The sequence below is a fragment of the Tachypleus tridentatus genome, chromosome 10 (assembly GCF_004210375.1).
Source record: "Tachypleus tridentatus isolate NWPU-2018 chromosome 10, ASM421037v1, whole genome shotgun sequence".
In the NCBI taxonomy this organism is placed as follows: Eukaryota; Metazoa; Arthropoda; class Merostomata; order Xiphosura; family Limulidae; genus Tachypleus; species Tachypleus tridentatus.
In genome coordinates this window covers 128,340,977-128,359,521 of record NC_134834.1, presented here as the reverse complement: position 1 = coordinate 128,359,521, position 18,545 = coordinate 128,340,977, and the positions used below count along the sequence as shown (strand labels likewise).

The window sequence follows — 18,545 nt, the reverse complement described above, 5'->3', positions numbered from 1 at the left end:
ATAATAGACTGGCACAAGTACTATTAAAGCATATCTAGTGATTTGTCTATTATTTGTAAAGGATTCTACAGAGTTTCCGTTGTACTAAATATGAAGATTAATAAACTTTCAATGTTTGACCCTCCACTGTTCTTTGAAAATAGCCTGAAATCTAATTTCTGACTTAACAGTTTTGCACAGTATTGTATATTGTAACCAATACTTTTAATAACCGATTTTCCGCTTCGGAATTGAATAAGGTGTTGTTGTTGTTTTTGCAGCATAAATTATTTGGAAACCTTGTCGATCGCTACTATTAAATATTCCCGTACTTAATAATATAATGCGTGTATTAATGGAGAAAATTTCTGTTGATCCAAGATTCGATTTTGTGTTAAGCCAAATAGTTATACAAAAATATCACATTAATAGTTTATACAACAAGCACTGTTCTGTGTAATAACTACAACAACAGTGTCATAATATTTGGAAGGAAAAATATCATTAAAAGGAAAAGAAAAATTAGCAATCAAACTTTTGTTCAAATATTCTTCATCGAGACAATAAAAGGTATTTTGTCGAAACGTTGTCCACGTGTTGTTGCCTTACTCACTTTCAATTTAACTTTTCCCGTATTTTTTATTCCACATTTTAACTAAGATATATTATACTTCCATTTAACCAATTGGATGCATTCGTTTTTTCCTTCTCTATGTTTGCCTGAAAACGAGGTGTATATCTGGAACTAATTATGTTCACTCTCTAACATACAGAAACAATGAGATTATATAGATGGATTAAAAGCAATGAGACAAGTCGTGCAATTGGCTGAGAGGAATATTTTATTATTGGGCGGTTTATATACTTCTACTGTTAAAACCTGTTTTGTTTGTAGTCATAGAAAAGATCTTCAAATATGCACATTAAAGGACTTGCTTCAATCACCATCAGAATGCATTGAACTATTTGTTTCTTATTTTTCGTTAGCTTGTTACCTCTTGGAACAGAACGTAGTAACGATCATAGGGCCCAGTAGTTCCACCCACATTAAAGTCGCCCACTCCCCAATAGGAAATCTTCGAGTACCTCATCTGGCTCCCACTGCAACAGACCCTACCCTATCGTTTACCCAAGCTGGACAGTCTCCTTATCCTTCTTTAATCAAAATGACGCCCCCCTGACAGTTTCCAGATGGCAGCTTTGACCACCTTCATGCTGAAGTTTAAATGGAAAGCTATTGCTGTTATAGCAGAAAGCACGGATTACGGTAAGGCTAACTATATTCACTTCAGATGAAAATGTTTCTAACAAAAAAAAGAATATTTACCCTTAAACTTTAAAGTTTAATAGTTTGTACAAATAAATATAAAAGTGCATAGCACATAGGAATGTTAATAATATTTAACATTAGTCTTATTTTCAAAATTATATATTAATTGAAAATAACTTCATTAGGAAGAACCAAGAAAACGAAAGGTACTATTATGAAGTGAAAGTAAACCTTAAACATTAGGGGGTATAGGTAGGCGTCAAACATTAAGGTGTGCAAGTTGGCCACCCAAATATTAGGGGTGTTAGTAGCATTCAAACATTAGATAGTGCAAATAGGCTTCGAACATTATTGAGTGTTAGTAGGTCTTAAACATTAAGTAGTGCAAGAAGAAGTCAAAGTTAGTGCAAGTAGGCCTCAAACATTAGGTAGTGTAAGTAGACTTTAAATATTAGAGAGCGCAAATAGACCACAAACACTATGGACTGCACGTGGGTCTCATACATTACAGTACGCAACTAAGCCTCAAACATTATGGTGAGTGGAAGTAAGCTATAGCTATTCGGAGCTGTAAACAGATCTTAATCATAGGAAAGTGCAAGTAGGCCTCACATTTCGGACACTCAACTACGTGAAGATCTGTATTCTCTTTTACGAAAATGGGTCTTAGTATCACAAAGATCAGAGACGTCAATGGACACTTAAAAGATTTGAGGTTCGAGCCCATAGGTGCGGGAAGTTTTAGTTCCCCAGTATGATGTTGACCATTGATTTCTATTGCACTTTTTCAAAATACTAACTGGAGATTCAGGGCATTGTCAAATAGAATCGGGACACAGGCCCGTTTCTCAATACCTAGCTACGACTCTGTCAAGGACTCTTAAAGATACATTAAATTAATATTACAGTATAAGTTATTTTTGTTCCATATATATATATATATACAATTCGCACAAGTCGTTTTTTCCTACCCTTTGCTTTTAGCAATAACTAAGTAGTAAACGTATCTAACAGTTTTTCGTTAATTTGAGAGATGAAACAGCGATTGTTAGGAAAAAAGTCAACATTGAATCTAGTTCGAGATTCGATCATAAACTCAAGTCTCATAACACGAGTTAAGAAATGACCAAATCACATTTTCACATCTTCGTAAAAACTGGAATTTATTTTGTTTTCAGCATCTGCAGCATATCCTCGCGCACTAAAACTTCCCTGTCAAGTAGCTAACCTCACTACGTATTGAAACTTTCGTATTATTTCAGACAAAACATCGCTACAGTACAAGCTAAACGAATCTCAGTGACGAAGATCTGGTGTACAAAGTGAAAACCAATAATGAACATAGATTACTACTCAACATATTAGCTACGTTACTGACAAAGAAATTTACAGAAAATTGAAATATTCTTGAAGAAACGAAAGATTTAACATTGTGCTTACTTATATTTCGTATATTTTGATAACAATTATTCTGATCGTCAAAATGGCTACAATATACATGAAACTTAGTCACTCATTAAATAACATTAGTTTCTAAACTCGTTATGAAGCATAAGAAACTCTTATGTTTCACTATCTTTATGCAATGCTATACAAATTGTTCATGACAATTAATCAGAATTTTGAAGCATAATTTTAAGACCAAGAAGGTGTATCTTTTATCTTCGGAAGATAAGATAAAATAAAGATTGCATGTTTGCTCTCTGTCTATTCTTCTGAGAAAATTCTCACAAAGGCGACGGTATATTTGTTTTTTGTATCTTTGTTATATTGTAATGACGATCTTTATTAGTGTCAAGAGTTGATATTTTTGAAACTGGTAGTAAACATGTGAACTGTAGAGCTAGATGTATTATTAGGACTAAACGGACTGATTGAGCTGCAGCGAATAGCGACCTCTAGAAACATCGCAGTGGTCAGTGCAGAAACATTTATTCAAACAAAGGATCCTGAGAACCTGGATGTCACTGATATCTTGCTAGATATCAGGGTAAGTATCAAGCTTATAGTTAATAAAAAGAACTCAATAGATAATTAGGTTGAAATACTTTGCACAGGAATTTCGAGTCCAACACTGACTGCTTCAATGTACAGTAGCACTTGTACAACTGTGACCTATCGAAAGTGGGTTTGTTATACTATAAGACGACACAATGACAGGTCAATAAATAACAGGTTAATAACAAATTGACGAAACTAACTAGCTAAGAACATCATTTGCACACATCTGACTTATTTTAAATATTACCACTTTTTATCTGTCTCTCTTTTCCTTCAATTCCATCTATTGAACAAATCAGCTCACTTTATCTATTAACTGATCAAGTCATATACTTTTGTTTATTTCTGTTTTTATACCCTTCATTACTATGTGTCCCCAATAGATCTGCGAGAATTTTAGACTTATAAAGCTAAAATCCAGAGTTTGATTCCGTGCGGTGGGCACAGAAGATAGTCCAATATGGCTTTGTTACATATATTTCTTTTTATATATACCGTTAGTGATAGCGAAATCAATACTTTTCTATCTTTTTCAACCAAGTTCCGTGAATAGACTTACATATTTACATATTTATTTATCAACATTCACTCATAAAAACCACTGTTTTGGTTTGGTTTTAGTTTGTTTTGAGTATTCCTGCAAAGCTACACGAGCGCTATCTGCGCTAACCGTCCCTAAATTAGCAGTGAAAGGCTAGAAGGAAAGCAGATACACGTCATCATCCACAGTCAACTCTTGGGCCACTCGTTTACCAAGGAATAATAGGATTGACTGTGACATTATAATGTCCCCACGGCTAAATTTGAGAGCACATTTGGTAGGACAAAATTAGAATTTGTGATCTACAGAATGCGATTCAAGCACAATAATCACCTGGCCAGGCTTGGCTTAAACCATTATTCCTCCCACCACATCTATCTTTTACTGAAAAGGGTTTCTCTCCTTCTGTCCAAAACATGTTTTTTAAAAAGAGAATCACAGGAGTCAGTATGTTTTAACTCAATCTGAATCACTGCACGCATCATCTGTGCTGAACAGTGATCACCGACTGCTACAATATCCTGCATACTGATACACATTTAATTTAATCGATCTTTTACAGCTGGAAAATGAAAGAATCTGTTTGTTGGTAGTTAAGAAGAAGGCTACCCAATGGACTATATGTGCTCTGCCCACGATGGGTATTGAAACCAGGACTCTAGCATTGTAAGACCACAGATATACCAGTTTGCTACGGGACAGTAAAATAAGAGAAATAACAAGAAGAGAGATAAAGGCGATGATAGTCTACGAGCAAAGTGATTTATGTATATAATATAACATGTTTTTAAAATATCCTGGAGCAAACTGTCTGGAATAAATACATACCCTTGTACCTGTCTAGGATTGTTTTTTCTTAGAACAAGTATTTTTATACTTTATAATCATTTTCAATATGGACGGATCTTTATTATAATTCTGAGAAATTATATATTTATTATGTTAGGGGAAAGGTGTCCGAATAGTTACCTTACATTGCATCATTGACTACGCAAAAGTCATCCTTAGACAAGCTCACCAATTAGGAATGCTGAAAAAAGGGGTGGGCATGGCTTGTCACCGATGGGGTTACTCTCTCGGTAAGTGACGAGTTTGTTAAAAATTTATAAAACTTAAAAACTTCTTATAAAGGACTGAGTTGTTTTATTGAGTTACTGAATTTATTTTGTGTGTAACAAAGTTTCTTAGGCATTTAAAATTTAATGTTTTCATACATTAATTATTTCAAATTATGTATTACATTAGCAAAGACAATAAAATTTTAAAATAATATAACAGAATACTTTATAATATTAACATTATAGTCCCTTTACTTGAAACTCAAATTTAGAGTTGTACCGAGTGGTATATTTTTCTTCATTTATTGCAATGGTTAGTGTGTAAGAAATATGTACTGATTTTGCTTTTAATATACAGCCAATGGTTACTTTATATTAAAAGATCCATAAACGAAACTATCGATTAGTAAGTGCATATTTTAATTAGTTTATTATAATGATCAAAATGCTAGTTGTCTGTGTACAAAAAAACTTATAATCCCATTTGTAAAACATTCAGCATAAATAATTTGCAAACGTGAATAATGCCACTCTTGCAACCTTCATGTTTAGGGCGGTCAGGCACTGTTTGAGCCAAATGGGAAGATTCCGGATTATCTGACAGGAATCATTGGTACTCAACCATCACTTCAAGAAAATCTTCTCTTGAAGAAAATGAAGCAAGATTTAGAGGTTAAAGTTCGCCGAACTGTCGATATCTCAGAGCTGGTAAGTGAAGGAGGTTGATTCCGTTCGTTACGGTAACATGGTTGTGGTAAAAAGACTTGTGAGCTGTAGTCAAAAAGTCAATAGCATGTGCTGTTATATGTGCTTAGTTGTTGGAAAAGCATGTGCAATATACGGGGTAGACCAAAAAAATTTAAAATGTAATGATTAAAAACTAAGTAAATGCGAACATGCAGTTTCCAACATCTTGTAGCCCAAATCAAACTACAAAATTAGTAGTTTGATACCTGTATTGGATGCACAGTACGATAGCCCATTGTACGGCTTTGCTCTCTAAATGAACGTTTTTTAGAGGATTTTTTAAACAATTTGTGCAAAGTTACATGAAGGCTATCTGCGCTAGCCATCCCTAATTTAGCAATGTAAGACTAAAGGAAAGGCAGCTAACCATCCCCACCCATCGCCAACTCTTGGGATAACCTTTTATCAACGAATAGTGGGATTGACCTTCACATTATAATTATCCCACGGCTGAAAGGGCGAACATAAGTTTGTTATGACGGGGATTCGATCCGCGACTCTAAGATTACGAGTTAAGCGCCTTAATCCCCTGGTCATGCCCGACCCGTAGAAGAATTTTATCGTATTACGATGCTTCTGGTTTTAAAAATGTGTCTTATCCGTACATATCAATTCCAATATTATTAGTAGTTGCAATGCATTATCGCATAACCTGATCCTTCTCATGATTACATGTTTGTTTGTTTCTTTTGGACTTTATAAATAAATGCACATGCATCTCCTGGGAAGAGTGAGGTGCAACTGAACCTCAATCACGGTTTGATGGTCAAGAAATATTAATTCTAGTACTGCAAAGACTGACAAACATGGCGTTTATAATATGAAGGCCAACTGTAACATTCGATTATAGCAACTCTTGAGCTGTAGGTTGGTAGTGTCAACTAGTTGCCTTCTCTTTAGTTTATCATTTCTAAATTAGAAACAACTAGCACAGATAGCCCCTCGAGTAGCTTCGTGCAAAATTAAATAAACAAAGAAATCGTTAACACTTTCGTTTCTTGATGTTTATTTTTTTTTTCAATTCAACCTTTCCTTGAAGCACATGTTGCATTGCTACAGGTTCACGGTTTACTTAGGGCTACAAGCGAACCCTTTTCTCATCACGAAGAATTACTGATGACGCCATCGATATATTAGGACTTGTTCTACCTAACACATGTGAGAAATAGTCATATAAACAAACAGTTCGAAAAGCTAGAAAATGGATTTCTTGTGTTGTGTCAACTACGGGTATCGAATCCCAATTTTAACATTATAAGCCTGTGCTCTCACCGCTGAGCCATCTGGAGGCTAAACATACTTAATACAATGCAGGTTCAATAGTTTACGTTTCATTGTGTTACTTAACTCGGTTCAGTTAGACTTGAATGAAAACAAACAAAAGTCGTAAATATTTTGTGTGTGTCTATATATATATATATATAGAGAGAGAGAGAGAGATGTTTCGTTAATTCTTGAACTGTTTTTTAGCCCGCTGCAGCCCGTGTATATGATGCTGTTCTTGCAGCTGCCTATGGGCTTCACTCTCTGATTTCCCATCAACATTTCAGTGCTCCTTCTTTTCCACCTGGCGTATGCTCCAATGCTACAGTGAACCATTGGAATGACGGCAAAGAACTTTTTCGATCCATTCTTGAAATTCAAAATGTAAAAGGTCTTCAAGGAAACTTGGAATTCAACGACTTTGGCTTTTACTCAAACATCGCTTACAGTCTGGTTAACCTTGAAACAACCGGATTTACTGAGGTGAATCTATTAAAAAACTTAATGTTAAATGATATAGACCTTATAACCCGAGCGTTTTTAAAGACTTCTTGAACCAATGTGTTTTTATAAAAGCGTTAAAAACTTTTCAGTGACATGCGACGGTTTTATTTTTATGAGATTTATGTATGTTCTTCAATAATTTCTGTATGCTGAATCCGAAAATAATATCCATTTTTTCCCTATCACATACAGATTATTTCACAAAGAGTCATACGTACTTTTACACAAAAGATCATTTTTATTAGAATCGGGTCATATTTTATATTTAAAATATTGACAACCACTAGCTATAGACTTCTCTAGACCAATAGCGACGTAAGTCTTATTGATCTTTCAAGAACCCATAAGAAGCACACCGTTAATATATGAACGATTAACAGGCTACATTACTTATCATTTCTGGATAGTATTTGTTTGTGTGTGCATTTTGATATTATTTTCTTTTTCTTTTTAGTCGTATTTATTCTTTGCTATGGCAACAAGAAGTTGTGTAAATGATCCAAACATATTTTGTTATGTTTGTGGTAAATCGTTGTTCGGCCTCACATCAGGAAATTGTCTTTGGATAAACAGTTCGGAAAGATAATGAAAAAAGTTTAAAAAAACGTATATTACCTTAAAAATGTGATTCCAAGTTTTTAGGAAACAACAAGAATCCAGATTACAATGATATTATTAATAACGTGCTTGATTAATTCAAAGTGTTGGGTTGTAATATGAGCTTGAAAGTTCATTTCTTACACTCATATATTGACCATTTCCCTGAAAATCTGGGTGCCATCAGTAAAAAACAAAAAGAAAGGTTTCACCAAAACAACAGGAAAATGGAAAGGAGGCATGAATAAAAGAGGAACATCAGCATGATGGCTGATTAATTATGTTCAATGAAACGTGATGATAATCAGTGATGACGAGAAAACCCACTTGTAGAGAAAAATATATGTGTAAAAACGCCTGATTTGGGTTGAGAAAATTTTTATGTTGGGGAACCTGACGATGACCGAAGAAGGTCGAAACGTTGTTCGCTCTCTCTACATACAAATTTTCTCAACTCAAACCAGGCGTTTTACATATATATAATGAAATGAGATGCTCAGATGCAACACGTAAAAGAAATACCACAACATGTAGTTTTAAGACTAAAAGACGTAGATTTTACACACAAAATACCACGACAAATGAGAATGGATTTTAATTTAACATCAATATTCTCCTCTCGTCTTCAGTTTGTTTGTATTTTTGTTGACTTTTGTTTACAATAGTAAACGAAATAATAATTTGATCTGGGTAAGGGTTTTATGCTTCTCGATTTGTAAAACGTCCATATGTGATAAAAAAAGAACATTATTTTCGAAATCTCTGTAGCCAAATTATGTAAAATCTGTTATTGGATCTAAAGTAATTTTTATGAAGTTTAACTTTGTAGGTCTGTGTTATTAATGTTCATTATACAAACTTTGTTCTTCACGTGTTTACTAGCGGAAATAAAAATGCCTTTGAATCGCCCAAAGTGAATATATATATATATATATAGTTTTTAAAGCCATCGAATAATCCATATTACACAGTTTAATGTGTCCAATAAATAAATGAATAACAATAAGTAAATGATATTTATGTTGCTGTAATTATTTGTTTTTCAGATTGGAAACTGGACCATGTCCCACGGTTTCGAAGAGCTGAAAATCACGTCTGCACCATTATTTCCCGGAGAGATCAAGTCCCCACCAGGCGACGCTGTGTATGAATTAACTAATAAAACTATTCGTGTTGTAGTACTTGAGGTAAGATTCCTCTTTTATCGTCTTCCTGTGAAGAGACATTAATGGTATAAAACGAAAAGACTTTTGAAACAGAACCAAAGACGGAACCAAACAGAGAATTGTTAACACCGTTAAGCTGATTAAGAGGTGAATGTTATTTCAGTATAATAACATATAAATCATAAATATTTTATAGTACTAAAACTAAAATATTTAGCGTTTAACAACTACAATTCAACTCTTTGGAAGTGGTACTGGTACCTAAAGGACTTTCACTTACTATCTTAAAGATGATACTGACACTTAGCTCCCCTCCTCGAAATGTTAAAGCGTCACTGAGTTTTATATGTATATATATAATCCAAGTCACTTGCTCATCAGTCCTCCCCCCTTAAAATATCAAAATATATTTTTGTGAGAAAAACGATAGAATTACGCAGTTTGTTTATTTTTTATAAGAGGTTTAACAATCCGGACTAATTTATGTATCAGATTGTGACAACATGTGTGACAGTGAGAGCTTTGAGTCCGGAAATTATCAGCATGCTAACCAAACAAACACTAGTTTAATAAAATCCAGTATTTAATACAATCTGTAGAGTGTTGTATTATGCACACGAGCGAATCGAAGTTCGATAAATTATGTTAGATGGGCAGATAAACTAATTCCTAAAAAAATCGATCTGAACAAGTTTTAACTGGAGTGTTTTGAACTTTTGTAAAAAAGATTGAAAAAAACAAGATGTCTTCTGTGTGTATTATTAATTTTTATATAATAATTACTCAGAAACCAATGGGAAAATTGTATGCATTTGAAATAGCTGAAAGAAGTAGTAATAATAAAATGTATACATAAATAAAAACACAATGTATGCATAGAACCTAACAACCTGAGTTAAGTCCAATAAGGTCACATCACTTCTGTATTTGTTTCTTTGTAATTAAGCACAAAGCTACTCAATAGGCTCTCTATGCTCTGTCCACCACGTGTATCGAAACCCGGATTCTACCACTGTGCCATTGGTTATTATAAAAGAGTAAACTGATGAAAACGTGTATGAGGTAATATAACAATATATTAAACACTTCTAATAAGCCTAGTAAAACGTGGAAAATTAAATTAATCACGTAAAAACACAAGTGAGAATATAAAAGAAATAAAAAGACCAGTATTTCTATACACTATAGAACAAGGAAATCTTTACAAAAAAGAAAACACAGTGGTTTATTGGTGTGTTGAACTACTAATCTGATGGTTCACGTCCCATAAACACAAACATTTATTTTTGAGACAGTGGGTGCTTTTTGAAAGCTAAGGACAAATGCAGATAATCAATTGTAAACTATACCTTCCAAGTTACTATAAATTATTATCCAATTTCTTTGTTTGAACTTAATTTGAAACGAAATTCTAGTCTTCACAAATGCTTAAGATCTGAGGTTTTTTCATCTCCACAAGATTTATATTGAAATTCAATAAGTCTAACCCTGTGCCAACGCTATGACCATTTAAAGGGTGACATTCAACTTCGATAACAATTATACCGACAACCAACAACCTATCTTTTCAAGACAGAACTGAAAACATCTATTTTCCTGAAACACCTCAAAACAGTATCTTAAACAACCTTTTCAAAGAATTTTCACACAAAATTATCAACATAATTTCACAGAAAAGAAAACTAAAGAACAACCTCACACAAAAAGATGTTAATTGTATAAACAATTTAAAACAAGACAATTTATATCAAAATTCTAAAAGCTTATAAAGGCAATGCTATAGTTATAGTAAACATAAATGAATACATTCAAAAAATGGACATCTTATCAGATACAAACAAATTTAAACTACTAAACATAAATCCAACAAAACACATGAAAATCAATTAAACAAAATACTACTATATATGAAAAATACCAACTTCTTCTTCTTCTTCATGTGTCAAATCTGCGGCAGACATCGACGACCATGGCATGCCAGACTTCTCTGTTGTCAATCCTCCTTATCAACTCGATGTTGCTCTTGAGTTCTTGGTGACATAGTTATTGAGGCTGTTGACATATTTAGTTCTTTGACACCCTCTGCTTTTCCTCCCTTCTATTTTTCCACATAGCATCTGTTTCTCTATCCCATTCTTCCTACAGATGTGTCCTAGAAATTCCATTTGTCTCTTTCTTATAGTTTTCATGAGGGACCTTTTGTATCCTGCCAGTTCCATGACTTCCACATTTGTTTTTCTTTCAGTCCATGATATTTTTAGCATCCTTCTAAGGAACCACATTTCAGCAGCTTCTAATCTCTTCTCTGTATCTTTGTTCAGTGTCCAGCTCTCACAGCCATATAAGAGAACAGACCATACATATGATTTCAAGGTATTAATTTTAGTGACATTTGTTATGTTCCTGTTTGTGAATATGGACTTCATTTTATAGAAGGTATCCTTGGACATTGCAATTCTTTTCTTTATTTCTGTGTCACTCTTTGCATTTGATGTTACAGTATATCCAAGGTATTTGAAGCTTTCGACTTGTTTTATTCTCACGTCCTTGCCGGTTATGCTACATGTGGGTGTAATTGATTGTTTTGAGATAACCATGCACTCTGTTTTCTTTGCCTTTAACTGCAAGCCTTTTCTTCACTCTCGTCTACTGTTGTTGTGAGGAGAGTCTGTAGATTTCGTTCGAGTCCGCAATGAGGACTGTGTCATCAGCGTAGCGCAAGTTGTTGATATTGCATCCGCCTACTTTGACTCCCTGATGTTCATTGATGTTTCGTAGGATTATTTCGCTGTATAAGTTAAAAAGATCTGGTGAAAATACACATCCCTGCCTCACCCCTCTTTCAATTGGTCTATATTCACTCAATTCATTTTCAATTTTGATAGCTCTATTTGCTGCCAGTAAAGGTTTCTAAGGATTCTTAGATCCTCAGATGTTCAGGTCTGACAACATGTCGAATAGGTCACCATAACTCACTTTGTCAAAGGCTTTAGAATAATCGATAAAACATAGATATAAATCCTTTTGTACTTCCAGTGATCTTTCCATGAGCATGTTTAGAAAATTGCATTTCTAGTGCCTTTATCGGTTATAAATCCAAACTGAGTATCAGAAATCTCTGGTCTTATCTTATTCCTCATTCTAGACATGAGCAAAAGAACCTTGGTAAGATGACTCATTAGACTAATTATCCTGTGCTGTTCACAGTCAGTTGTTCCCGCTTTTTCGGCAATGCAATAAAGACTGATTTTTTAAAGTCTTCCGGTATTTCACCCGTGTCATAAATAGTGTTCAGTAGTTTTGTCACTTCCTGGATTCCCACTTCTTTTAGGGCTAATAAAAGTTCAATAGATATGTCGTCTGAACCAGCTGCTTTGCCTTTATGTATCTTCTTCATTGCATGTTCCACTTCATCAGGCATAATTGGAAGGCCTTCTGTGTCTATTTCTATGTGTGTTGGCTTCTGTTGTCGTTATATAGTTCCCCAATATATTCTGACCATCTGTTAAGTATATCTTTTTTATCCATCAAGATCTCTCCATTCTTAGATTTTAAGCATCCTGTTTTTGCTGATGGAGTCTTTCCTGTCACTTCACTAATTTTCTTATGCATATATTTGCTGTCTTTTACCTTGTTATTTTCAATCTCTGTACATTGGGTGTTAATCCATTCTTCCTTGGCAACATTGCATTTTTTCTTCACAAATCTATTTATTTTTTGGTATTTTCCTTATTAGGTTTAGCTTCTCTCTCCTCCATTAGATTAAGGATTTCTGGAGTAATCCATTTTTTCTTTACTCTTTTTCTAATAGTAGGAATATGTTCTTTAGCAGCTTCGTGGATGCTTTCCTTCATTTTTTGCCATTTTTCTTCAGCAGTATTCAAACTGTCAAGGATATCAAATTTATTCTTCACACATACGATGTATTTCTTCTTCAGCTCTTCGTCTTCTTCTAGAAGGTTCAGTTGTAGACTTGGTTCTTTTTTGGATTTCTTTAACTTTTTCAGTTTGACTACCATGGTTGCTACGACTGGGATGTGATCACTGCTGCAGTCTGCACCTGGCATAGATTTGCATGATGTTATGGAGTTACGGTATCGTTTTTTCATCAAGATAAAGTCAATTTGGTTTCTCACTCTATCTCCAGGGCTTTTCCATGTCCAACATCTTCTTGGATGATTCTTGAACCAAGTATTCATTACAGCGATGTCATGCTCTTTGCACCAATCAACAAGTCTCTCTCCTCTTTCATTTAGCTCTCCGATTCCAAATGGTCCCACTGTTTTGTCTATTTTGTTCTTTCCAACCTTTGCATTGAAGTCTCCCATAATGATGTTAATATCTTGTGATTTTAGCTGTTTCATTGCCTTTTCAATGTCTTCATAAAATCTTTCAATTTCTGTCATGACCTTGTCTGCAGTTGGAGCGTAAGTTTGAATAATGCCAATGTCAAATGGTTTTCCACTAAGTTTTAGAACCATGACTCTATCGTTGACACACCAGAAACCTTTCAGGGCCTTTGCATTCCACTTCCAATATTATGCCAACCCCTCTTTGATGGTCATCACCTCCTGAGTATAGAATCGTGAACTCATCTGATGTTATACTGCCTGCTCCTCTTTCCATCTCACCTCCGAAAATCTGAGTATGTTCGTCTTCATTCTTCTCATTTCTTCTTTAATGTTCTCTAATTTACCTTTTGCAGCATTGTTCGAACATTCCAAGCTCCAATTCTTAGTTTTTCTGTTGCTGACAGTCGCTTGATGACAGTCTGATGTCACCTGTCGCATATGACTTCCCTTCCGAGCGAGGAGTTTCCCGAAGTTCTGGAAACCCCATTCACGCTGTTATCTGACATATTTTTTAGTTTGGCTTGCCATAGGTTTTTCTTTGCAAAATGGTACCTATAGTAGGTTGCAATTACTTGCTATAGGAGCAGTGTCCATACAGGACCGTTCTGCCCAGCCATTGTTCCTTAGATTGGAGTCATCTGCCTGGCCAGATTGAGTGTTGCGCCATTAATGACACTATGTCAGTTGCCTTGCACTCATCCACCACCTGCCTTCCATGACTTCATCGCCAACCCTGACACGGGGGGCTAAATGGGTACTCGGTCTTGCCCAAGGACCTCCCATGGGCTAGCGGAGGGAAGGAGCGCCTTACTGTTCCTTTGTCAGAGCGTGCTCTGACCCACTACCCAACACAATCTCAGAAAACATTTATTCTTACCTACGAAAGACTGACTCAAGCACACCTCAACTGTACAGCACCCCCAAACCTTACTACGACCCATAATGTCAACTTACGAATCATTTAACTACAACCTCGGTAAATATATATCGTGGGCATTTTCTAAATATGTAACATCATCTGGCTCCTTTTTCAACGACTCTTTTGATTTTAAATCTATTCTTAATCAACAATATCATAAAACCTTAATGGCCAGTTTTGATGTAATCTCCCTCTTCACAGAAGTCCCAACAACTAAAGCCTGCAAGACAGCTTTAGAACTTTATATCCAAGACCCCAACCCATTGATACACATCTCCAGCAACCAATTAGCAACCCTTACACTACCACCAAAACTAACATTATGTTCGATAATTAAAGCTACCTACAAATAAATGGACTAAGTGTGGGGAATCCCGTGTCACCAGTTCTAGCCAACACTTTTATGAATCACAAGCGATCAATTCAGCTTCACACCCACTACTATACTGGTACAGGTATGTTGATGATACAATTGTTAGATTTACATCTACAGAACACACACTTTTTTTTGAAATCACGTTAACTCGATACACCACAACATTAAGTTCACCTGTGAACAAGAAAACTAACAAACAGCATTTCTAAACCTTAAAATCACTAGAACTGATACACAATTCAAAACAGAAATCCACAGAAAAATCACCCATACTGTATTATACATTCCCGGGATTCACCACATGAAACAAAACAAAAACTCAACATATTGAGAAACAAAATAAACATAACCACAAAACTATGTTCACCTGATAAAATTAATGATGAAATCAACAAAATAAAACAACACTTCATCAACATAAACAAATTTCCTCAAAAAAAACCCTGGAAAAATTATACCCACACACTAAGACCAACAACAAACAAACAACAGTAAATCCCACGATACAACAAACTACAAAACCTTATACTGCTGCATACCATATGTTCCCGACATCAGCGAAAAAATAACCAACATTTGGAAAAAAACTTATAACAAAACACAACATTTCAGTAAACACCAAATTTATTCAAAAATCAGGTACAAAACTAAAGTCTATACTGTGTAAACATTACACTGACAAACACCACACCAACATAATTTATAAAATACAATGCAACAGCTGCCACGACTTCTATATTGGAGAAACAAGTAGAAAAATGAAAACTAGATTCAAATAACAAAAAAAAACACCTTCACACGTTTCTAAACACTGCAAATCAAATAAACACAACATAACCATAAAAAACACCAAGATATTAAGTAGGGAAACAAATATAAACAAACGCAAAATCAAAGAAGCCCAACTTATACAGTAACTAAAACCAAAATTTAACCAATATAAAAGGAACCCCCCTTATACTTATGCTAATTAATAACCTAACATCCACTTGCAACGTACCCGTTTATACTCTCGTTCCTAATACATGTGTCTGGCAATTATCACTTGCAAACTCTCTTTGTTAACCTGAAGATGACCTAGGAAGGTCGAAACGTTGTTCTCTACTTATCAATAATAGTGTTAATACCCATACCAGCTGTTCTGAGATACATTTTTGTTTCAAGTGGGTTTCTCGTCATCAAGTATATTCAGGGATATTGACAGGAAAACATATGAAAATACATGTTTACTCTTCACAAGAACATCGCCTTGAACTCTGACTTGTCAGACTGTGAGTCAGACTGACGTTGTCAATTCACAAGCATATCTTGACTATAAATACGTTTCTAACACATCTGTTGTTTTTTATTACAACAGACTTGTATATGTGACTAAACGTTTACCACATTTATAACAGATATACGCAATAAATTCGGAATTATAATCAACAAAAATAAATACCATGAAAACTCTTCCACCAAGCTTGTCATACATGGAGTTATTCTCAATGCGAATAAGATTATCTGAAAAATAGTAGGTGTGAGCTAGTGGTTAACTTGCTAAAATATAAATCATGGCTAACGTCCCGTAAACGAAAAATTGCCCTCTACACTTTTAGTGTCTTGGATATTTTAAAGAGCAAATACAACTATTCGATGAAAGAATTTACAGTGGGCGCTGTTATCTATCTGCCATTTTCTATTATACTTTAGGCCCGACATGGCCAGGTGGGTTAAGGCGTTCGACTCTGTACTCTGAGGGTCGCGGGTTCGAATCCCCATCTCACCAAACATGCTCGCCCTTCCAGCCGTGGGGTGTTACAATGTGACGATCATTTCCATTATTCGTTGGTAAAAGAGTAGCCCAATCGTTGGCGGTGGGTGGTGATGACTAGTTGCCTTTCCTCTAGTCTTACACTGCTAAATTAGGGATGGCTAGCGCAGATAGCCTTCGTGTAACTTTGCGCGATATTCAAAAACAAAATATCTATTCTATTTATTTAAAATTAGAGACCGCTAAGGTACGAAATCCATATGCAACTCTATGCGAATAGCCGTCAAAAACAACAAACCAACTGGAAACTAGAGTAGTAAATCTAACAACGACACAGCCGAGCGTTAGAGGTTTAATTCCCCCCAAAATATGAAGGTTTTACTGTATTGCTAAAATTGAGTTAACTACATTCAAGTCTAATAAGGTCGCAGATAGTTGTGATAGATTTACTTACCTTCTGCCAATATATATTCGAGGGATTTTTAATTGCATGGCAACTAACCACTAAAGTCTATTAAACTAATAACCTGCAGTTGTGATGAGGTTAATTCTTTTCCCCATCCTAGCTGGGGTAAAAAGTTACCAACAACAGTAAAGAAAACTGCGATCCCCAACCCCCACAATAACAACTGTATAGGACGAGCATGGATTATCCTTCATTATAGATAAAGTTGTGTGAGTTTATTGCAATTATTGTACAGGTAAAGAAACGTCCTAGATAGTATACTCAAAATATTATGCATTTCATTAAAAACATAATTCGAACTTGGTTAGGCTTCCTTGCCATATAAAAAGTTTGTGGATGTACTTATCATATAAATAAGTTTTGTAAAACATAGAAATTTCGTCTGCATTTTGTATGCATGGTAAAACTTTTAAGGCTACCTTTCGTCAGCTATGATGTTGAACTAATGTTGGCAAAATAAAAATCAGGTAGTCAATAGCAACCTTTTGTTTCATTGAATTTCACGTCAAGTCACTCGAGGGCTATTTCCACTAGCAGTTCGTAATTTATAAGTGATAATCTAGAGGAAAGTCGAACACACTCACTACCAACTCTTGAGATCCTCTTTACCAACGAAAAGTTGGATTGATTGAGCATTATAATGCCCCCACGGCTGAAAGGCTGAGCAAGTTCGGTAACAGGACTCGAACCCACGAACGCCGATTACAGGTGAGGTTCCTGACTTTCACACCGTGTTAGGCCTCAACAGCACTCCACAACCCAGCTACACTAAGGAACTGACCGTCACTCTTATGATGTATCCACAATTTAAAGTACGGGGAATATTTGTTTGACATCGCACACATCTGAACCCGACTCACCAACTCAGAATTCTACCATAGGGGCAAATCCATGCCCTAAATTATTCCATATGAGTAAGCTACGCTTTAAATATGTTGTATCAGAAATTTTAAAACCGTGAGCAAAAGTTTCTCTTGTGTTATTAATAAAGTCTGTTGTATACTGGGTTTAATGAATAGTAAAATACCGTAATGAGAACACTAATTGACTATCATAAATGTGTGGAAATATGATTCAATATTTAATGATTCTTTTGTCTTATTCCTGTTCAAAAGGAACCCCCGTTTGTCATGAAAAATCAAGAATACGACCCAAAAGATCCTCAGAGCCAACGATACATAGGTTACTGCATGGACCTTCTAATGGAACTCCAAACACTCTTCAATTTCCAGTATACTTTATATGAAGTTAGGCAATACGGTCGTAAACATCCGATTACCAAACGATGGAACGGACTAGTAAAGGAGTTACTTGATGACGTAAGTAGCATAGCATTTACTTATTTTTTTGTTTACTATCTGTAAATGAGTTGCAACTTCAGAAAAAAAACAACACCTGAAGTTCTCACAATCGGTTAGCTTCTATACATGTAGACACATAATCCTCAATGTATTCGAATTACTTCTAAAATTTTTCGCTATATAGGGTTCAGAACCTCCATGCGCTTCCTGACAAGTAAGCGATTTCCTTAAAACTATTTAACTGAATACTAA

At 35.0% G+C, this 18,545-nt stretch overlaps 1 protein-coding gene across 1 annotated transcript in view; it reads left to right on the top strand.

The window, feature by feature from the left end:
- Positions 1 to 4,839: 4,839 nt before the first annotated feature.
- Positions 4,840 to 18,545, top strand: part of LOC143228501 (glutamate receptor 2-like) — a 28,236-nt gene continuing 14,530 nt past the window's right edge. Inside the window, exons 1-5 of the mRNA XM_076459751.1 lie at positions 4,840 to 4,870; positions 5,454 to 5,557; positions 7,067 to 7,342; positions 9,007 to 9,147; positions 18,108 to 18,311. Of these exons, the coding sequence (XP_076315866.1) occupies positions 4,840 to 4,870; positions 5,454 to 5,557; positions 7,067 to 7,342; positions 9,007 to 9,147; positions 18,108 to 18,311 (756 nt within the window). The remainder of the gene's footprint in view (positions 4,871 to 5,453; positions 5,558 to 7,066; positions 7,343 to 9,006; positions 9,148 to 18,107; positions 18,312 to 18,545) is intronic.